This window comes from Hylobates moloch, unplaced genomic scaffold (genome assembly GCF_009828535.3).
Source record: "Hylobates moloch isolate HMO894 unplaced genomic scaffold, HMol_V3 SCAFFOLD_5, whole genome shotgun sequence".
Taxonomy (NCBI): domain Eukaryota; kingdom Metazoa; phylum Chordata; class Mammalia; order Primates; family Hylobatidae; genus Hylobates; species Hylobates moloch.
This window is the reverse complement of record NW_026652280.1, coordinates 137,489,359-137,512,616: the sequence shown is the minus strand read 5'-3', so window position 1 is coordinate 137,512,616 and position 23,258 is coordinate 137,489,359. Positions and strand designations below refer to the sequence as shown.

General features: G+C 40.4%; 2 protein-coding genes across 3 annotated transcripts in view; both read right to left on the bottom strand.

Moving 5' to 3' along the window:
• GTF2B (general transcription factor IIB) overlaps positions 1 to 12,433 on the bottom strand; it is a 39,131-nt gene extending 26,698 nt beyond the window's left edge. The window contains exons 1-2 of the mRNA XM_032155443.2: positions 12,304 to 12,433; positions 7,953 to 8,059 (exon numbers count right to left, since the gene is read on the bottom strand). Of these exons, the coding sequence (XP_032011334.1) occupies positions 7,953 to 8,059; positions 12,304 to 12,320 (124 nt within the window). The 5' untranslated portion in view covers positions 12,321 to 12,433. The remainder of the gene's footprint in view (positions 1 to 7,952; positions 8,060 to 12,303) is intronic.
• Positions 12,434 to 19,008: 6,575 nt separating this feature from the next.
• KYAT3 (kynurenine aminotransferase 3) overlaps positions 19,009 to 23,258 on the bottom strand; it is a 67,728-nt gene continuing 63,478 nt past the window's right edge. For both annotated transcript variants that reach the window (XM_058439612.1, XM_032155437.2), the window contains one exon: positions 19,009 to 23,257. In XM_058439612.1, the coding sequence (XP_058295595.1) occupies positions 23,195 to 23,257 (63 nt within the window). In that variant the 3' untranslated portion in view covers positions 19,009 to 23,194. The remainder of the gene's footprint in view (position 23,258) is intronic.

Sequence of the window (23,258 nt, the reverse complement as noted above, 5' to 3'; positions counted from 1 at the left end):
GAATTATTTCATTAAAAAAGGTGATAGCGGCCAGGTACAGTGGCTCATGCCTGTAATCCCAGCACTTTGGGAGGCCGAGGTGGGTGGATCAGCTGAGGTTGGGAGTTCGATACCAGCCCAGCCGACATGGTGAAACCCCGTCTCTACTAAAACTACAAAAAATTAGCCAGGTGTGGTGGCGGGTGCCTGTAGTCCCAGCTACTCAGGAGGCTGAGGCACGAGAAATCGCTTGTAACTGGGAGGTGGAGGTTGCAGTGAGCCGAGATAGCGCCACTGCACTCCAGCCTGGACAACAGAGTGAGATTCCATCTTAAAAAAAAAAAAAAAAAAAAAGTAATAGTAATGGGCTCTCTTAGTTGCTAACTCAGATGAGAGGGGTGACATATGGCTCTGATTATGCAAGTTGGGCGATATCTATGCTTCAGTTTGCTATTAAGAGGAATTAGTGACGATGGGCTGTCCTAATTTTCAAGCACAAATTAAACATTAATTAAATATAAGACTGTCCGGCTGGGCGCAGTGCCTCACACCTGTAATCCCAGCACTTTGGGAGGTCGAGGCGGGTGGATCACCTGAGGTCAGGAGTTTGAGACCAGCCTGGGCAACATGGTGAAACCCCGTCTCTATTCAAAATACAAAAAAATTAGCTGGGCGTGGTGGCATGTGCCTGTAAATCCCTGCTACTCCAGAGGCTGAAGCAGGAGAATTGCCTGAACTCGGGAGGTGGAGGTTGCAGTGAGCAGAGATTGTGCCACTGCACTCCAGCCTGGGCAACAGAGTAAGACTCCATCTCAAAAAAATAAAAAAGAAAAAGAAAAGAAGAAAGGGATTGTCCAAAAACAATTCTGAAAATGTTTACTGAATTAATATGGTTTAATCTAAACAGTTTCAGACAATGTAAAAAATTTTATGGCAAGCATAATCAGTCATGTATACCAAGATAATTTATTAGGAAACACTTGATGTCTGGATTCAAATTCCCATGAAAAACAGTATTTTAAATAAGAAAAAAGTCACAAATGTTATCCCTTTGTGGGTTGTAGAATATTTGCTCACCTTGATTTCTTCCCCATTTTCTTAGTGTAAGAGGTAAAGGCTGAACTGAGCTGGCAATAAAGAGCAGATGCCTTTAAACCAGCGAGCTGATGTAAATTCAATTACATATACAGTCACATGTTGCATAACATTTTGGCTTAGAATGGACTATATATACAATGGTGGTCCCTTAAGATTATAATACTGTCTTTTCATTGTACCTTTTCTATGTTTCGATATATAAATACTGGAGGCACTGCCTCCAGAGAGAGCTGAACACATTCACGTATATGGCAGGGTCTGTATGCACCCTGACAACTCACAGAACAATGGGATGAAAGGATACTTTCTCCCACTTTTCATAGGTAAACTGGATAAGTTAATGTACCTGAGTACCTACAAAAATGTAGTAAGTGGGGACTGGCGCAGTGGCTCACACCTGTAATCCCAGTACTTTGGGAGGCCGAGGCTGGGGGTATCTCTTTGAAGCTAGGAGTTTGAGACCAGCCTGGCCAACATGGGGAAACCCCGTCTTTACTAAAATAACAAAAATTAGCTGGGAGTGGCGGTGCACACTTTTAATCCCAGCTACTCGAGTGGCTGAGGCATGAGAATCACTTGAACCTGGGAGGTGGAGGTTGCAGTGAGCCGAGATCATGCCACTGCACTCCGGCCTGCGTGACAGAGCGAGATGCTGTCTCAAAAAAAAAAAAAGAACTAGTAAGTGAAGGTACAATTGGTCAGACATGCCCCACAAAGCCAACATTGAACAGGATGTTAAAAACACCACATACTAGAATATGAGTTTGGCCAGAAGCTCCAAAAGCCAGAATAAATACATGCTACGTATTTTTTTTTTTTAAAAAAGATACATACTTACCTCTGAGTTAAAACTGCCTACAGTACTCAGTACAGTAACACTGTACAGGTTTGTAGCCCAGAGGCAATAGGCTATACTACGTAGCCTAGGTGTGTTGTAGACTATACCATCTACGTTTTCTTAAGTACCATCTGTGATGTTCATATGATGAAATCACCTAACGATGCATTTCTCAGAACACAGCCTCATCAAGTGACATATGATTTTAATGCAATCTAAATTTACTATTGATATATGACATTAATATATACAGGTGTTTATGTCATATATTAATTTATACTCATGCAGTGTCATATTCAATTTAGGTATTTCCAACTTAATTTGCTTGATGATAGTCTCAGCAAAACAGAACTTTGCTCCCAGACTCTTCTACACCTGCCCTTGTTTGGTAATGGAATGCATTCTTCACTTACAGGATATATTACACATTTAACCACAAATATCTATGAATGAGCCTACCGTATATTTTAAAATAAGTGTTGGTTATATTTTATGTCAGAAGAATCAGTATCAAAAAGAAATACTGTCATATATTATAGAAAGTAAATTTTATTGGGTATTTTTTCAGACCTCAAGATTTAACATGGTGTTTGATACTAGTAAGTCAATAAAAGCAAAAACAAAATTAACTTCCCTTTGGTTTGATATAGCAGAAAAGTACAAGCAAAAATTAGGAATTCCAAGCACAAGAAAGCATACAAGTCTTGTGAATTGTATCTTCCTTTTTCGGTTGATTAATCTCACTTAACTGTCTTGCTGGTTAAAGTGGAAGTGAGGCTGGTAGGAAGGCTGAAAATATAATGGGATACTTTTACATTATTTAAAAATAGGCCAGGCGCCATAGCTCACGCCTGTAAACTCAGAACGCTGGGAGGTCGAGGCAGATGGATCACTCAGAGGCCAGGAGTTTAAAACTAGCCTGGACAACATGGTGAAACCCTGTCTCTACTAAAAATACAAAAATTAGGTGGGTGTGGTGGCACATGCCTGTAATCCCAGGTACTCAGTAGGCTGAAGCACAAGAATCGCTTGAACCCCGGAGGCAGAGGCTGCAGTGAGCGGAGATCGTGCCACTGCACTCCAGCCTGGGGGACAGAGGGAGACTCTCACTCCAAAAAAAAAAAAAAAACACGCTATACAGGTTAGGAGAGCTAAGAAGCTGAAATTATCTTCAATCTCATGTATGTCTGTCTCACTCGTACACATTATCAGTTTGATCTTAACACTGTGGAAGAACTGGAAGGCTCTCGTGTAACTGAAGGGTTAAGCAAACATTTTCTTTAAAAGGTGACATAGTAAGTATTTTAGGTTTTGTGGGTCAAGAGGCAAAATACAGGATATTAAGTAGGTACTTACGTGTCTACTAATGAGAAAAAATTCTCTTTTGGGGATCACATTTCACTTAACTGGAGTTCAAAGTTAATGTTCTCTATCAAAATCAATGACCAATGTTCATGTGTCAATGATGTTGTGTTAACAAGATTTTATGTATTTCACTTTCTTTTCACATAAGTAATGCCAAATATCGATATTAATCCACAAGCGTATGATTTTAATTGAGCATATTTATTGCCTGGAAGGCATTTATAGAATTGTATTACATTCTTCTCCTGATAATGGCCTTTTAACATACTGTTACACTGCAGATTAGTCACTAACAATTGAAGGTTAGATGGAACCCCCTTAACTGTACAGTGAAAACAAATTTTGAAATATGAAAATTTCCTTTGCATTTGCATTCAGGTCTGAAAAACACTGCTGAAAATATAGCTTGAGCCTGGAAAATATATCTGCTGCAAATCTATGTGGTAATGAATATCCTATTTTAACTTCTGACAGCACTGGAAGTATATAAAGTATATAAAAGCACTTTGACATTACATATGATTCAAATGTTAACTTGTGAAATTGACTTTACTGCAGTTTATGTTTCACAGAAGAGCGGTATTTTGCCTTGTAACTCTATGATGAATTCATTAAGAAATATTAGCAAGTTTGCAGCAAAAGCCAATTTTCAAAACCATCCAGTGTTCAACAGTAGTAGCTGAAGGCAGTACTGATTCAGAAAAATCTTACTCTTGGCCCCTGAGTTCAGAAAAATCACAACGAAACTTTGCTACTGCTAAGTCACCAGATTAGTGTGTCATTAAGACAAGTCACCCTAACAGTATTTTGTTAGAAATATTCAGCTTCTATTTCTAACAAAAATGTCACAAAACTGGCTGAGCACGATAGCTCACACTTATAATCCCAGCACTTTGGGAGGCCAAGGCAAGATCACTTGAGGCCAGGGTTCAAGACTAGCCTGGGCAACACTGTGAGACCCTATCTGTACCAAAAAAAAAAAAAAAATTAGCCAGGGTCCTGCTTGAGCTCAGGAGTTGAGGCTGAAGTGAGTCATGATCGCACCACTGCACTCCAGCCTGAGAAACAGAGTGAGACTCTGTCTCAAAAAAAAGTCACTGAACTGATATTGATAGTTACGTCCACAAGAGTGAATGAAGTTCATTGTTCACAATTACTGGTTCAACAACACAAGGTAGGTTAAAGTCTTCTCTAGCAAAGTACTGCTGATGAATAATGTAATAAATAGGCTTTTTAAACACCTTACGTTTTCAATCTTGGTAAATCTGCCCCACTAAGTCTTCTGCTCCACATATTTTTACCCTTATCAGTTATAATAAATCTTAGCAGATTCCACTTCAAGTTATACTGAATTAACACTTTTGCAACTGCTTTGAAGCTATTTTCTCCTATAGCTGATCCACGTAGACCACTCACTGGAGCTAGTTCTTCTGTCAAGCTCAGCACTGACTTTTTTTTTTTTTTGAGACAGAGTCTCATTCTGTCATCCAGGCTGGAGTGCAGTGGCGTAATCTCAGCTCACTGCAAACTCTGCCTCCCGGGTTCAAGCAATTCTCTGCCTCAGTCTCCCAAGTAGCTGGGATTACAGATGCCCACCACCACGCCCGGCTAATTTTTGTATTTTTAGTAGAGATGGAGTTTCACCATCTTGGCCAGGCTGGTTTTGAACTCCTGACCTCATGATCCATCCGCCTCAGCCTCCGAAAGTGCTGGGATTACAGGCGTAAGCCACTGCGCCTGGCCCAACACTGACTTCTTGAATAAACAACTGCAAAGTAGCAGTAACATCGATCTAGTCATCAAGAGCCAAGGAAAAATACCTGAGCTAATTTGCCTTGACTTTTAATTGACTACTGATGTTGCTCCACTGTCCTCAACTCTTCAAGCAACTGTTCTTGGTGAGATGCTAACAGTCTTAAATAAATTTATTTTCTCTGGACACATTTCTTCAGCTGTTGCAATCAAGTATGAATTAACTTATCATTGGTAAATGGCTTTCCTTGCTTGGCCAAGAAATAAGCCACTTAGAAACTTTACTTGCAGCCTCAGTTTCATTCTTTTATTTTTGTGAAAAAATTCTGCTGTGTTAAGATATTCTATTTTACATTATTTTCTGACCATTGTTTTCCTGAGTTAGAAATATTCTGATGAGTGCTCAGTATGCTAATGTCCACACTTACTGTATTCTTTTAACACAGCTATAGTATCATTGTGTAATAAACACAATGTTTTGCCATCTAATTCAGTAGCAAAATAATCCACACTCCACCATGCCTTAAAAGAGTGACATTCAAAGTTAACTTTTCTTGTTTTGGTGTGATGGATGTGTAATGGTAATAAAAATAAATAAATAAAATAATGCAGTATGGCAACATATGTGGCGATCAACATGTTGCTGAGTTATAACTGCATCACTGCAATTAGTATGCTGAGCAGCAGAACAAAAGTGATGAGAGCTGCACATGTGGTTTCTGTCGAAGCTACTAAGCTCTGCTGTTGTAATGTGAAGAATCATATACACTATGTAAACAAGTGAGTGTTGCTATATTCCAATAAAACTTTGTAGATACCAGGCTAGGCATGGTGGCTTACACCTGTAATCCCAGCACTTTGGGAGTCCGAGGCCGGTGGATCACCTGAGGTCAGGAGTTCAAGACCAGCCTGGCCAACATGCTGAAACCTTGTCTGTACTAAAAACACAACAAGTTAGCCAGGTGTAGTAGTGGGCACCTGTAATCCCAGCTATTCGGGAGGCTGAGGCAGGAGAATCACTTGAACTTGGAAGGCAGAGGTTGCAGTGAGCTGGGATCGCACCACTGCACTCCAGCCTGGGCAACAAAAGCGAAACTCCCTATCAAAAAAAAAAACAACTTTGGCCGGGCGCAGTGGCTCATGCCTGTAATCCCAGCACTTTGGGAGGCCAAGGCAATCAGATCACCAGAGGTCAGGAGTTCGAGACCAGCCTGACCAATCTGGAGAAACACCATCTCTACTAAAAAAAATACAAACTTAGCTGGGCATGGTGGCACATGCCTGTAATCCCAGCTACTTGGGAGGCTGAGGCAGGAGAATCACCTGAACCCGGGAGGTGCAGGTTGCGTTGAACTGAGATCACGCCATTGCACTCCAGCCTGGGCAACAAGAGCAAAACTCCGTTTCAAAAAACAAACGAAGAAAAACTTTATAGACACTGAAATTTGTATTTTCACATGTCCTAAAATATTATTTTTGATTTTTTTTAACCATTTAAAAATGTAAAAGCCATAATTAACAAATAGGTCATATATGGGTTGTACTTTGATGACCCCAGATTAAAATTTTATTATTATGAAAGGCAATACAAGATAGAAATCTGCCTCCCACGCAGACAATGGAGCCAGTCTTCTAGACTACCTAAACGTCAGTTTCCTCATCTGTAAAATGAAGATAATGTTAGTACTCACCTCACAGGTTTGTTGTGAGGATAAACTGAGTGAATATGTAAATCATTTAGAATAGTGCCTAGTATATAGTAAATGTATGAGCTATTAATATTCCTTACTCAGCAAAATACAGTTGCAAATGATTCTCAATTCCTATTAGCAACTCTACACTTTAAAACTCCCACTGTAGGTCTGAGGCAAGCAGCCTTCTTGGACCAAGTAAGACAAGTCCACAGTATGCCACTACTAATGCTTCTGTTATACTGCCCGTAATCCTTCCAGAATTTTCATTCTTAAGTAATTCAAACTGCTAAATATTACCCCTATTCTCAGATGCTGCAACTCCACCACAAGAATAATTTTTGAACAAACTATCTGTAGTCTAAAGTTCTGCTGCATATCTAGATTAGTGTGCAAGTAGGAACGAGGTGAAACTTTAAGTGTTATTTTTGGCAATAATTTTATACTAGATATTCATCAATAGATGATTCCATATAGAAGTTATAATAAACCTTCTTTTTGACTAAAAGGCTTGAGGTGGGACTCAAAAATCATGTTTATCTACTTCCCAACATATAAAGAAGCCACAAGACTTTGATTATATTTATTCATTATTTAATATGCATGAGTGTCAGCCCATCTCCCCAGTCCTCTACCAAGTATTTCAGACTAAGGACTTACGAAATTACTGGGGCGTTTTCATTTCTTCTGGATTAGCTCCCACCCCACGTTATAAAAATATACATTTGGATATACAATAAAATATATCTCTGAATAATTTTACTCGTTTCTGTTTCCTAAATTTTTTTTTTTTTTTGCAATAAACAAATTATTTGTTGGGGAAGAAAGTCAAAATGTGTTCATTAAATGACAGTTTGGAAACTATGCAAAAGTGAAGGACCTTAAACACTAATTTTTTTTTTTTTGGGACGGAGTCTCGCTCTGTTGCCCGGGCTGGAGTGCAATGGCGCGATCTTGGCTCACTGCAACCTCCGCCTCCTAGGTTCAAGCCATTCTCCTACCTCAGCCTCCCGAGCAGTTGGGATTACAGGCGCCCACCACTACGCCTGGCTAGTTTTTGTATTTTCAGTAGAGATGGGGTTTCTTCATGTTGGTCAGGCTGGTCTCGAACTCCTGACCTCAGGTGATCTTCCCGCCTCGGCCTCCCAAAGTGCTGGAATTACAGGCGTGAGCCACCACGCTTGGCCTCCTGAACAGTAATTTAAATTAAAACCATAATAACAACTCACCTACAACCAAGCCACATTCAGGACAGACCATATCACCGGCTCTGTAGTCCTCCACTAAAATCGCATCTGGATGGTTTGGACATGTGACTCTTGGAAGAGCATCCAAACTAAAAGAAAAAAGTTGTATTTTTACATCTTCCCAACCAACGTGTATCAAATTAATCTTCTGGGACGGGGGATGGGGGAGACAAAGATTGTGAACATTTTTTCATACATATGACTCTAACACATATAAGCTAGATTTTCAAAGTAAACATCCCAGTTAGGTTATTTTAAATTCCAGCTAGTTAACTGGCAAGTAGTTTCCATTGGAATTCTTATTTTATTGTGGAAGGTTTTCAAAACATAAATAGAAAATAATTGTTTCTTCTCTTAATATGTACACCAGTAAGACTTTTAGAAATGTTGTTTAGTGTAGTAATGACTAGCTACCATAATGACCTGCAGCATTTACATTACCATCCAGTTTGTGCTCTTTGCCACTTATTTCTCTAGTCAGAGAACAATTTCTCTCTGTATTTTTCTACTTGTTAACTACTTTAGTAACAGATTTAAATAGTACACTGAACCCAGTAAGTATAGAAATGAGGGATGGTAGAAGTTGCTCTGCTGAACTTAAGACTTGATGATTTCCTTTAGTCCAGAATTGAGTTACTGAATTTATCATTCAAGAAATTGTTTCAAAAGCTACTTGTTAATTTATTTGTGATATTAATAATCTTGGTTGATTTATTTATTTTGAACAACAAAACAGTTTGTTTTCAACTTATTTTGAACAATTTTGAACATTTATTTATTTTGAACAAAATTAAATTTCAAAATTTATTTATTTTGAACAACAAAGCAGTTTGTTTTCAATTTATTTTGAACAATTTATTTTGAACAACAAAGCAGTTTGCAGAAGACACATTCATCTTTTTTTGACACATTAATCTTAAATGATCTGACAGAATCAGCTGTAAAAGCAACAAAGATTTGATCATTATTTCAGGAGGTATGACCTCACAATCATAAATTCTTGGTTATCACTGCAAATAAGGCCCTTTTAAAAATCATTTGAAATACAATAAATGGTTAGGTTATGGACATCAGATACATGTAAAAGACAAAATCAACTGTTCTTACAGTATGTAAATAGTATTTGTGGTTTCAGGTAAAGTTTCTCATCCTAGCAAATACAATTCAGAATGTTAACTCTCAACTTAGAAGGTGGTATCTACGGGAAAACTGATAAAATAATCCATATTCCCCCCTAAACTTATCTAGTCAGCTTAACTAGAACATGTCTTGAATCTTCTCATTGGGAACATGGGGGGATGAGTATTACTTCATATTTGTGCTTATTCCATAAATTCCTCTAAGGAAAGTATTTTAATAAATTATGACAAATAAAATTTAAGAATTATGAAAAACCATGTTGAAATAAAGGAAAATGTTAGCAGAGTAACAGTAATTACAAATTAGTAAAAGAGGAGGCCACGTGCAACACAGTGCTAAGAACTAGTATCTCTGCAGTATTAAAAAGTAGATAGAAAACTATAGTTTGTGTAATGATACAGAAATATCTCAAAGATATGAAGAGTGAAGAATAAGGTAGAAAACCTATACAAAGCTGAAAAGTATGAACTAGCCACACACCATAACATGGATGAACCTCAAAATACTAACAGAATCTAGACAGCAGAATACGTATGCCATTTATGCCAACTTTAAAGCAGGCAAAACGAATTGATGGTGTTAGAAATCAGGATGTGGTTTTCTCAAGGGAGGGGGAATGACTGAGGACAGAGACTTTGCTAGTGTCTTAGCTAGTGCTAGTGGTATCTGATTTCCTTACCTGGGTAGTAGCTATATATATGTGCTCACTTTGTAACTGAGCTGCCCACTTTTAAAACCTGTGCTAATTCATTAAAAAAAGGTAAAAGCAAGGTAGTGAATGGAGTTTAAATTAGGTCACTTTCATGGGGGAAGAGAGGTTAGAACTATTCGTATACATTTGTTAAAGCATAAGCACTAGGAAAACAGCAACAGACTAGTAATTATGGCTGATCCAGAGAGACTTAGATGGCTGGGAGCTAAGAAAGGAGGGAGACTACTTTTCATAGTTTTAGTCTATTGCAATTTTGCTTTTGGACCATTTGTATGTGCTACTTATCAAAATAAAAGTATGCTAAATTAGTAAACTTGATCAAATTACCCACAATACGAAAGAGGAACCATACAAATGGGGTGGTGGAGGTGGTAACAGAGAGAAACAATGGGGAGGAATAGAGAAACAACCACCACTGACATTAAAACGATTCGAGACTACTAAAGTACCAGATAATCCCAAACCCCATTTTACAGCTATCATTTATTGGGCATGGACTGTATTACTTGTGTTATACATTTATTACTGTCAGTCTCCACAACAATCCTGCAAGAAAGGCACTGTTTCACATTTAAAAGATTATGCTCAGAGAATAATTTGCCTGAAGTCATGGAACTAATAAGTGGCGGAGCTTACATTTGAACTCAACATTTTTACTCTTCTGTGAGGATACCAGCCAGTTTCACGGCCTAGTAACAATACATATTCCTGAAGGAAAAATATGCAAAAGGTAGAAATACTACATTTAGGCTGGGCGCAGCGGCTCACGCCTGTTACCGCAGCACTTTGGTAGGCCAAAGCCGGAGGACTGCTTGGGCCCAGGAGTTCGGGATCAGCCTGGGCAATGTAACTAGGCCTTGTCTCCACAAAAATAAAAATTAATAAAATTTAAAAATAAAAAAATTAGCCAGGCACGGTGGTGTGCACCTATGGTCCCAGCTACTCAGGAGGCTGAGGTGGGAGGATCACTTGAACTGGGAAGGTCATAGCTGCAGTGAGCCATGATCGTGCCACCTGCACTTCAGCCCAGGCCTGTTCCATAAAATAAAAAATACTGCATTTCTTTGTTGTCACTGATAGAAAAACTCGAGCAATAACTGCTATGATACATAAATTGCACATATCTAGAAAAAAATTTCAGACTTAAAAAGCCATGATAGAATTAAAAAAAAAAAAAAAAAAGCCATGGTAGAATTTAAGTCGGATGTGAGTGATCCGGGGAGCCCAAGTTTTCCATTTACCTACAAGGAGGCCTTACCTGACAGAACAACACCCAGATAGAATGACTGAGCATCCAATCCAAGAATCAGAATCAGTAAACAAGAGTGTACTGGCTTTATGAGTTCTGTTCAAACAGTATTAGCTAAAGCTGCCTCCTACCCCAAATTCTTTTTTTCTAATCATAAAACGTAAGTCTTGGCAGTTACCAGAAAAGGCTATTTTGTAAAAATGGCTTTCGCTGTGAAATTAACCAATTCCACAGATGATAGCAGGGTCAGAAAAATAGTGCCAGAGTTCCAGAAACTGTAGAATTAATTTGATACTTTCAACACAGGATTAGTTAACCAAAGGCCAGGTGTGGATAACAGGAAACAGGTTCTCTTAGACTCTACACTCTAACACTATCCTTGGAAAAATCAACATTGGCATGACTCAGTTTACACTTATGCAAAAATACTAATATCTACCTCACAGTGGTAATGAGAGACATAATTAGGGTCTGGAGGCATTTTTCAGGTCACAAGATTAAAGGCTGTTTCTGAGGGTACTGCATGCATTTCCTGTAGATATGAGTACACTGCATTCTTAAATATATACTAAAAAGCGACCTCCCAGCACATATAACTAATTTGCTTTGGCAAGATTTTCTTCAGAAGTACACAGGCAACGATATTTGTAAACAAATCCTTTAGCAGGGAACTAATCAACTCTTCCGATGGCTCTAGCTTCCACTTCTGAGGCCCGCTGTGACGGTAACCAACCAGGTTCCATCTGGCTTACCAATGCTGACGTTCCCAACTTCCTAGCTGTCAGATAGACAGGAACCCGAAACTAACTGTTTCCCGTTCCTTTGAAAGGGAGAAATTACGGACCGTCCGGATGTTTGGGCCGTAGATGAAAAAAAAAGCGGCGGCGCGGGGGAGGGGAGGAGGGAGGGAGGAAGAGAAAATAAAGGGAGATTGAAATACTCGGAAAAGATACTAGGGCAAGGACTGGGGACACAGAAGCCCACCAGGACCCACACAGGGTGATGTCTACATAAGACTCCAGAGCAATAACGTCAACAGCTCGGTAACCCCTGCGACACCCTGACAGTCCTGCCGTCTGGAAGTGCCTTTGTCCCGGCCCGTCGGCCAGTCCCGCCGCTTCGTTCCCATATCCCTAGGCGCTCAGCCCTACGAAGCTGCCCGGAGGCCGCCTAAAAGCCGGCGGCGCTCGCGCCCGCCCCTCAGCTCGCCGGGCTCGGCGGGACATACTAACCGGCTGGTAGACGCCATCTTCACGGCGACTGCGGTGCCCGCAACAAGACACAACAGACACGCCGAAAACAGGAAGCGAATGTGGCGAAGAGACGCGCAGAGATGAGTTTTTATAGACGACTCACCCACGCAGTCGTAACAGAGCAGGGCTACGGGTCGGGAGAAGGGCCAAGAACAGTGAGATCCCATACGTCACGTGCTTTGCGATTTCTTACGTTCTTACTCCGTTTCTGTAATTTGCTATGTTGCTAAGCGAATCAACGTAACTACCTAGGAAAAGTCTCATGGGAACCCTGCAAAGGGGCTACAACAGAGCTACTCTCAATCTGACAGTTAAAACACAAAGAAAACCCTGGCTTCGTAGTGGTGCCAAAGCCTGCATCCCTAATAATCTAACCACCCCTTCCTCTCCCACCTTCTCACGGCCACCACCTGCCCCCCTAGACCCCCCACCCCGCGTCAGGCACTCCCATTTGAGCCAGTTCTCACGTGCTCCAAGGGTGATTCTTTCTAAGGAATTTGAAATAAAAAGAGAAATTCACTTAGGTCATCCAGAACAAGTGTCTGTTCAGGATCTGTCATCAGCTAGCATGTTGTCTTCTTAGGCACGTCCTTTATACAGGTTATGTAGGTTTATATAGGTTATAGTATCTTGCCTTGCATACCCTTTTAGAATTGGCAGGAGATGAAACAAAACTACGTGAGACCAATGTGTACACAAGAGGCACGACGATATGGGCCATGCTCTGATTATTTTTTTTTCATGGCCTTTGTAAATTTGGCTGATAGCTACATATAGAAAACTTGGCAGAACATCTAGATAATGTAAAATATCCCGAGATTTATTAATTAGCCAAACTAACGTCAAAATAGTAATACCACTACTACTAACAACAATAATAGTTACCGGTGGAGAGTATTCAGGTTCTTGGCGTTTTGAACAAAGAACTGGACAAAACGCACAAAGTAAGGAAAGAATGAAGCAATAAAGGCAGAGATTTATTGAAAACGAAAGGGCAAGACCGAGTAGCGCATAGGAGCTCAAGAGTCCCTGATTAATACATCTGGTTTCCATATATATATATATATGGGGTGTTTATTAACACCCTAAGGTTTTATATATAAAAACTCCCCTTATACATATGAATAAGTTAATAAATGAATTGCTCAATGAGATATGGAGTATTTCATAGTACCTTACTACAAAATATTTACTATTTAACAAGAAAAAGTATAACTTTATAGTAGAAAAGACTGGCAAATACCACCTTAATCAGGTGGTTAAAGTTAACATCACTGGTAATTGGAATAATTGAAATCATGTGCCACCTGATACAATGAAAAGGATAGCGCATCATCCCTTCTGTGGTTTCCCACCGAAGTGCATAGCCTGAATCTAAGCATGAGGAAACATCAAACTTAAATTAAGGTACTTTCTTAAAAATAATTCATTGATAATTTTCAAAAGTATCAAGATCATGAAAGTCAGAGAAAACTGAGAAACCATTCTAGCTTGAAGGAGACATGACAACTAAATGCAATGCATGATTCTAGCCTGAATTAATTAATTAATTGTTACAAAAAGGACATTATTGGGACAATGAATGACATTTAAATTGGATCTGAAGATTAGATGGAGTATCAAGGTTAACTTCATGATTTTGAGGGTTATATTGTGGTTTGGGAGGAGAATGTCTTGTTTATGAAGAATACACAAGAAAGTATATGGGGGTGATAGGAGCATCATCAGTAATTAAGTTGACAACTTACTCTGAAATAGTTTAGATAAAAGTCCCTGATTAATACATCTGGTTTCCCAATGTTGGTGGATTGTCTTCCAGGTGAGAATAAATCCAGCTTTTCATTGAGAAAAGCCAGCGGTTTCTCCAAGTGCTGGGAGGACTATATTCTAAGACTAGAATATAGTCTTAAAACATTAATAATCTATAAATAGAAAATATTAACTGTTGTCTCCTCACAGATTTGGGGAGGAACATTGCTAGAAATTAATTCACTTCTTAATTCAATTTTCAGCGAGTAGTGGTTTTCTTTTAGACCTAAACTGCTCTTATAAAAACAGCAAAACTCATAACTGGAGAGGGAGGCCAGGGGATGGGGATGACAAAAGAAAATAAGAAAAAAACAAAACAAAACAACCCTAAAGGTTTCACATTAATAGCTTGTGACTTTTAAAATTAATATCTTTTTCCAAAAAGATACGATTTTGCAGTAAGTATACGACTTCAAAAGTTTTGCCACACTATTTAGTGTTGTTTTATCATACATCCTGTAGTTAATATATTCCAGAAAATAACAACTTTCTCATTTCAATTCTCCAGCCTCAGCCTCCCCAGCAGCTGGGATTACAGCCGCCTGCCACCATGCCCAGCAAATTTTTGTATTTTTGGTAGAGACAGGGTTTCACAGTATTGGCCAGGGTAGTCTGGAACTCCTGACCTCAAGTGATCCAGCTGCCTTGGCCTCCCAAAGTGCTGGGATTACAGGCATGAGCCACCGCGCCCAGGCTCAAGTACGCTTATTTTAGTCTAGATAAGGTTTGCCTTTAAAGTCCTATTAATCAAGTGCCCTGATGAGCTACTGGGGGAAAATGAGAAGGTAGAGTATGTTCATATTCATGTGACCTGTTACTTTCTTAAAGAATGAATTTTCGTATTACATTTTTATTGCTTCCGTGAATGTCGCATGCTAAAAGCCTTATTGTGTAAAATGAGTACCTCTTTGCAGATTATATAATATTATTTGAATCTTAAAACTCTGAAAGTACTAATTATAAAGTGTGGTCATATGATGAGAAAATAAAACTGCTTCTCTTATAACTGTCTGACATTGCTTACAACATTATAAATTGATACAACCCTTTTAAAAAAGCAAGTTGCAATACTCCAAAAATGATTCAGCTTTTACAGCTCCATGAGCCAGTAATTCCACTTCTGAGAACTGAAATTAGGAAATAATCTAAAATATGGAATGCTATGTTCATGAAAATGTCCATTGCCATGTTATTTATAATACTATAAAATTGGAAGCAAGAAGGAAAAAATTGGAAGCAAGGTAAATGCTAAAAATAGAAAACTTGTAACTTTAGTTATAATATAAAACAGGAAGCAACCTTTATGTTTGAAATACAGGGGCCAGGCGCGGTGGCTCACGCCTGTAATCCAAGCACTTTGGGAGGCCGAGGCAGGCGGATTGCCTGAGCTCAGGGGTTCGAGACCAGCCTGGGCAATGCGGAGAAACCCTGTCTCTACTAAAATACAAAAAAAAAAAAAAAAATTAGCCAGATATGGTGGCGTGTGCTTGTAATTCCAGCCACTCAGAAGGCTGAGACAGGAGAATCACTTGAACTCGGGAGGCAGAGGTTGCAGTGAGCCAAGATTGCACCACTGCAATCCAGCCTGGGTGACAGAGCAAGATGCCATCTCAAAAAAAGAAAAAAAAAAACAAAGAAAAGGAATGGGGGAATGATATACAGAAGGTCCCCAACATCTTAGTTCTATTTAGATGTTAAAACCAATCCATGTACCAAGGACATTTTTTTCTTTTTTTTTTTTTGAGATGGAGTCTCACTCTGTTGCCCAGGCTGGAGTGCAGTTGCGCAATCTCTGCTCACTGCAACCTCTGCATCCCAGGTTCAAGCGATTCTCCTGCCTTAGCCTCCCAAGTAGCTGGGACTACAGGTGTGCACCACCATGCCTGGCTAATTTTTGAATTTTTAGTAGAGATAGTGTTTCACCATATTAGCCAGGCTGGTCTCAAACTCCTGACCTTGTGATCTGCCCGCCTCGGCCTCCCAAAGTGCTGGGATTACAGATGTGAGCCGCCGCCACACACACACAGTTTTAGAGGTGGTATTTGGTTCACCATAAAATACACAGGAGACTTTTATTGGGGTGAGTTTTTTTCAAGTTAAAAAAAAAGTTGACCTGAATGTACATTTGCTATTAAAACACACAATGGGTTAGCCATCTTCCACTGAATTAAATTACTTTATTCTATAGAATTTGCATCAAATGTAGTATAAAAGCTGCATAAAAGTTCATGCTGCTTTTTGCGTTCATCTGTTTTGTTTTGCTTTTTTCTGACATGGAGTCTGACTCACTCTCTTGCCCAGGCTGGAATGCAGTGATCTTGGCTCACTGCAACCTCCGTCTCCTGGGTTCAAGCAATGCTCCTGCCTTGGCCTCCCGAGTACCTGGGACTACACATGTGTGCCACTGTCCTCGGTTATTTTTCTTTATTTTTAGTAGAGTCGGGGTTTCACCATGTTGGCCAGGTTGGTCTTGAACCCCTGACCTCAAGTGATCCACCCACCTCAGCCTCCCAAAGTGCTGGGATTACAGGCGTGAGCCGCTGCACCTGGCTGCATTCATCTGTTTTAATTCAGTATTTTGACTAACCAAGCTACTTTCATGGCACTCTTATCAAATGTTTACCCTAAACATGTTTGTGGGTTATCATGTTTATACTTTCAGTTATGTTAAACTCCGGTTGTAGTCTACATTATTGTCTATTTTGCAAATGAGGGGTTGGTTATATCTTTCTACTCTCTTTTCTGTTATGTAGAAACTAATGCTAAAATAACTGTTTTCCCCAAACCCAAGGTCAATAACAGTCTGCTTTTACAATACAGATCCTGAAAATTCCCCATGAAAGTAAATGGTTCCAAATCTAAATATCTAAAATAACTAGATATATTTGGTTCTTTCAAATTTTCCTCAAATTTGTTTCAGAGTAATGTGATATGAGCCACACTTCAAGTTAATGAGAATTTAGTTTTGTCTTGCTTTCAAACAACTAAATTAGGCCGTGACAGCTCATACCTTTGAGTACATTTATTTGCAACTCAAAAGTACTTGGACTTAGTAACATGGAAATATGTAGTTCACTTTATTTATTCTGAAATAAGGAAAGAGAAAGATTATGTATCTTCTTAAGATCTTTCATTGAGCATTGTAGCCAGCTACTCTCATTTCCTGAACAAAAGACTATGCCAGAAAACAGGACTGGGGCATCAGTGCTCTATCCATACAGCTAGTCATTCAGTTCCCCCAACTTCCCATGCTCCTTCCCACATTAACACCTTGGTCAGAAGAAGGTGACATTTACAGCTTAGGTGACACTACCATGTTGCAGTTGGTTAGGCAAGCACAGGGCCCTGCCAGTGTTTGTTTTTTTTTTTTTTTTTTGAGACGGAGTCTCGCTCCTTAGCCAGGCTGGAGTGCAGTGGCGCAATCTTGGCTCACTGCAACCTCCACTTCCCAGGTTCAAGCAATTCTCCTGCCTCAACCTCCTGAGTAGCTAGGACTACAGGCACGTGCCACCACGGCCAGCTAATTTTTGTATTTTTAGTAGAGACGGGGTTTCACCATGTTGGCCAAGATGGTCTCCATCTCTCCAGCTCATGATCCGCCTGCCTTGGCCTCCCGAAATGCTGGGATTACAGGCGTGAGCCACCGCACCTGGGGCCTGCTGGTATTTTTTTAAGCAAGTATTTCTTAAACAAATATTTTATCTGGGGATATTTAAATTATTCAAACTTCCAAGCACAGGATAAATTGTATTAATATTTTCATATGGCCTAATATATAATTTGCATTATTCAAATTCATGTTAAATACATCCATATTATACCCATGTATATTAATCTATTTATGCATTTTGTCTTATTTATACAAACAGATCACATTCAACAGTCATTTGGTTTTTTTCAGGGAACAGAGTTGAATCAAATTCTTTGACTAGATGCCATAATCTATTTAATTACACCCCAATAATGGAGGAATTGGTTGTTTTGATATTTATTTATTTATTTTTTGAGATGGAGTTTCACTCTTGTGGCCCAGGCTGGAGTGCAATGACACAATTTTGGCTCACTGCAAACTCCACCTCCTGAGTTCACCAAGAAGGAAAAATACTTTTGCCTGCAGCTAACCAATGGAAATTACTTAAAACCCTTCACCAAACCTTTCACTTAGGCATTGAGTGCACCCATCAGATGGCCAAATCATTATTTACTGGACCAGGCCTTTTCAAAACTAGCAAGCAGATAGGGCCTGTGAAGTGTGGCAAAGAATTAATCTCCTTCACCGCAGGCCATATATTTCAATCCCTGTATCTTTAACCTCCTTGTTGTTTGTCTCTTCCAGAATCAAAGCTGTAAAACTACAAATCGTTCTTCAAATGGAGCCCCAGATGCAATCCATGACTAAGATCTACTGCTGCCCCCTGGACCAGCCTGCTAGCCCATGCTCCGATGTTAATGACATCGAAGTCACCCCTCCCAAGGAAATCTCAACTGTACAACCCCTACTATGCCCCAATTCAGCAGGAAGCAGTTACAGCGGTCGTTGGCCAACCTCCCCAACAGCACTTGGGTTTTCCTGTTGAGAGGGGGGACTGAGAGACAGGACTAGCTGGGTTTCCTAGGCCGACTAAGAATCCCTAAGGCTAGCTGGGAAGGTGACCACGTCCACCTTTAAACACAGGGCTTACAACTTAGCTCACACCCGACCAATCAGAGAGCTCACTAAAATGCTAATTAGGCAAAAACAGGAGGTAAAGAAATAGCCAATCATCTATTGCCTGAGAGCACAATGGGAAGGACAATGATCGGGATATAAACCCAGGCATTCGAGCCAGCAACGGCTACCCTCTTTGGGTCCCCTCCCTTTGTATGGGAGCTCTGTCTTCACTCCTGCAACTGCAAAAAAAAAAAAAAAAAAAATTCCATTTCCTCCCCCTCCCCAACTCAGGTCTCCTCATCACAGCTCAATGGAAAAGATAATGATTCTGTTTCTTGAATCACCCAGACATAGAGTTTCCCATGGTAATCTTAGGGCTGTTGGACCAAACTGTGGAAACCCTCACTCCAGGGTGCATGCAGAAATTCCAGAAGCCCTGAGGTTGAGGCTCACATGCAAAGCTTCAATGATCACAGCACTTGATTCTAGTATTACAGAATACTGTCTACTGAGAGCTCTAGCTCATTCTTTGAAGGCGCTGTGAAGAAACCCTATGACAACTGTGTTGATGAAATTCATTCACGTTATTGTGTGTAGCTGTACTCTGTTAATTTTCACTGCTATGTGATATTCCACTGTATGAATATGCCCCCTAAATTATTAAACTATTGATAGATATTTTGGTTGTTTCCCATTTGGAGTGATTATATACAATGCCGCAACAGACATTATTACTATTTTAAAACAGGGTCTTGCTTTGTTGCCCAGGCTGGAGTGCAGTGGTGTGATCACAGCTCACTGCAGCCTCGACCTCCTGGGTTCAAGCAATCCTCTCCCTCGGTCTCCCAAGTAGCTGAGACTACGGGAGCACACCAACATGCCTGGATAATTTTTAAATTCTTTTTTGTGGAGATAAGGTCTCACTATGTTGCCCAGGCTGGTCTTGAACTCCTAGCCTCAAGTGATCCTCCTGTCTCAGCATCCCAAAGTGCTGGGATTACAGGTGTGAGCCATGGCACCAAGCTGGCATTATTTTATGTACTAAAAAAAAAATGGAACAACACCCTGATTCTCTGGATTAAGCCGTCATCCTTATAATAGTCCTTGAGGTCCTATGTTCCTTCTCTGATGTAATACCTACTACTCTCCCCGCTTGGTTATTCCATCCAATCACACCAGACTTTTAGTTACTCATCAAACATGCCAGGCACCCTCCTGTCTTAGAAGCACTGCACTGTCCATTCCTTCTGCTGGGAATGTTCTCCCCAAGATCTGCACAAGGCTGTCTCCCTTCCCTCCTTTAAATCTGCTTCCATGTCCCCTCCGTAAGACCTTTTCTGACCACACTATTGTAATTTCAATTTGCTTCTGTAACAGTCATCCCCCTTTATTCTGCTCTAGTTCTTTTCTTCATACAGTTAGGTATAAATTTACATACAATATATTTTATTATGTTTATGACTTAATCTCCCTCTCCTGGCTAGATGAAAAGCCTAGAGGACAGGAATCTTTAATTTTTGTTCACTGATGTATAGTAAGTGCTTGCAAGAGTGCCTGGCACATAGTAGGAGTTCAAGTGATACTTATGGAAGGAAGGAGGAGAAGAAGGAAAAAGGGAAAAGAGAGGAGGGAGGGAAAAAGTAGGGGGAGGAGGGAGGCAGAGAGGGAAGAAGTAAAGAAGATAGGAACAAAGGAAAGAAGGAAGGGAGGGAGGAGGAGGAGAGAGAGGAAAGATAGAAGGAATTTTGCCCTGAATAGGAAGACATAGCAGGTTAGTAGACAGACTCAATCAGTGAAAGAATTTTCTAAGATGGGAGAGATTTGAACATATCCCACTTCTGAAGAAGGGAACCAGTAGAGATTGAAGGTCCAAGAGCATAGACTGAGCCAATTCTGAGAGTGTGTGAGGAAACAAGATGCAGAGCACAGGCAGTGGAATTCGCATTAGACAAGCCCAGGGCTGCAAAAAGCTGCTTTAAATCCTGGTGAAAATTGTGTCAAGTTCCCAGCAAGGGTGGAGGCTAACCATTTGCCACGGGATTTCTGTTGCTACAGAATTGTTGGCTCTTGGGGTCCCAAGCTTCCTTCTAGATGGCTGGGCCTGGTAATTTTTAACCAAGTCCTCCTGACTCTACTGCCACCCCTAACCTGTCGGCCTTGGACAAGCCAAACGATGAATGGCCATTATAACTGGAGGGAAGGAAGGATGGATGATGATGCAGACAAGTCACAGGCTTATTGGTACGATCCTAGTTGGAAGTGCTGGTTTGGTAGCTTGTTTTTTCATTATATTTTTCACAGAAGTGGGGTTGAAGTTATTTGCTATGATTTAATCATGCTACTGGTGGTAGGCTTTGAGGTGAGAATGGAGGTAGCATATTTTTGTTATTAAAAATAGGAGAATTGGCTGGGTGCGGTGGCTCATGCCTGTAATTCCAGCACTTTGGGAGGCTGAGGTGGGCGGATCACTTGAGGCCAGGAGTTTGAGACCAGGCTGGCCAACATGGTGAAACCTGTCTCTACTAAAAATACAAAAATTAGCTAGGTGTGGTGGTGCACACTTGTAATCCTAGCTGCTTGGATGGCTGAGGCATGAGAATTGCTTGAACCTGGGGGCGGAGGTTGCGGTGAGCTGAGATTGCGGCACTGCACCCCAGCCTTGGTGACAGAGTGAGATTCTGTCTCAAAACAAAACATAAATATAGGAGAATGGTAGGAATTGCTGCTGTGGTAAAAGGTAGGGGAACATAGAATTATGTCTAGTTCGTGTCAGTGATGTGAATTCATGGTTGCTAGAACCTGCCCAACTGTGCAATGTACAGCCCAGGTACAGGCATGGAGCTCCAACCCCAGGGTTGAGTTCTTTCTTTTTGATCAGCTGAGATAGAACAATGGTGCAAATAATTCAAGGCAGCAAAAGCAACTTGGCTGAAGTGATAGACAGTGAAGTAAAGGCTAGATGAGTGGGAATGAAGATTTAACGGAATTGATAGAAATAAAATGGAGGATTCTACGAACTACAACAGTAATGATCAAACTTTCATGTGTGTAAGTATCACCTGGAGGGCTACATCCTGAAATTATTATTCACTAGGTCTGGGGTGATGACCAGAATCTCTATCTTCAACAAGGATCCTAGTAGCTTCTAATGAAAGAAGGTCATAGACCAATCTTTTGTGAAATAGTGGATTTGAAATTATAGTAAGTTTAAAGAAGTGATTTTTTTTTTTTTTTTTTTTGAGATGGAGTTTCACTCTGTTGCCCAGGCTGGAGTGCAGTGGCGCAATCTCGGCTCACTGTAGCCTCTATCTCCCAGGTTCGAGCAATTCTTCTGCCTCAGCCTCCCAAGTAGCTGGAATTACAGGAATACGCCACCAAGCCTGGCCAATTTTTTTTGTTGTTGTTGTATTTTTAGTAGACATCGGGCTTCACCATGTTGGCCAGGCTGGTCTCAAACTCCTGACTTCAAGTGATCCACCCGCCTCTGCCTCCCAAAGTGCTGGGATTACAGGCATGAGCCACTGCACCTGGCCAAGAAGTGATATTTTGAAAAGGGCTGAGGAGAAGGAGATGGAGGGGAGAGAGAGAGGGACAGAGAGAGAGAGAAAAAGGGAGAGCATGTGCACAAGACAGCAATAATTAGCTGGAAGAATAGGTCATTATAGTGGGAGATGACGAATTTGTGATCTCAAAAGGTGAAGCCCACTTGAATGATCTTGAATGATAAAAGCCTCAGGGAGTGACCAAGGCAGCTGGCTGAAGTGCAGTGGAGGCGAACATCACAGAGGTGAGGAGGTCAAAGTATGGAAAGCCTGGCTAATCCACGTGGACCTGAAGCCACACAAATAACAGCAGTAATTGGGGTATGAAGCAAAACTGTGAACAGAGTTCAAGGCCATTGGTAAACGAAGGGGAGGAACTACAGGTGGGTACACAAAACAAATAGATGTGGCAGAGGGGTGGAACTGGTTAGGAGTTTTTACACAATGATGGAAACATGAAACCGGCTAAAGTCAGATGAGTGTTTATTGTTTGCCAGGCTTTCTGCATACATTAGTCCATTTAATTCTCAGAAACGACCTTCATATGAAACAGGTACTGATTTTATTCCTATTTTATAACGAGGGAACCGAGTTACCGAGAGGTTAAACATCTCACAGTTCTTATCCACTATGTTATGCTGACCCTTATAAAATGGTCGTGAAAGGTGTGTTAATACGTTTCAACTGGAAAAAAAAGGTCAGATCCCCTGAATATTGTTAGGAGTTGGGTTAACTGCTTTGGAAAAACAATGGAAATATTTAAATTCCAGTTGTACTGAAATATCTATTAATATCCAGCAGGTGGCAGCACTAAGTAACAATTCCATACTAGGTCATCTAACAGAAACATTAATCCATTCTGCACAAATCAAGACTTCTGTACACTCCATGCCTTGATGATTTCTTCAGCAGCATCCAGTGTGCTGTCTTTC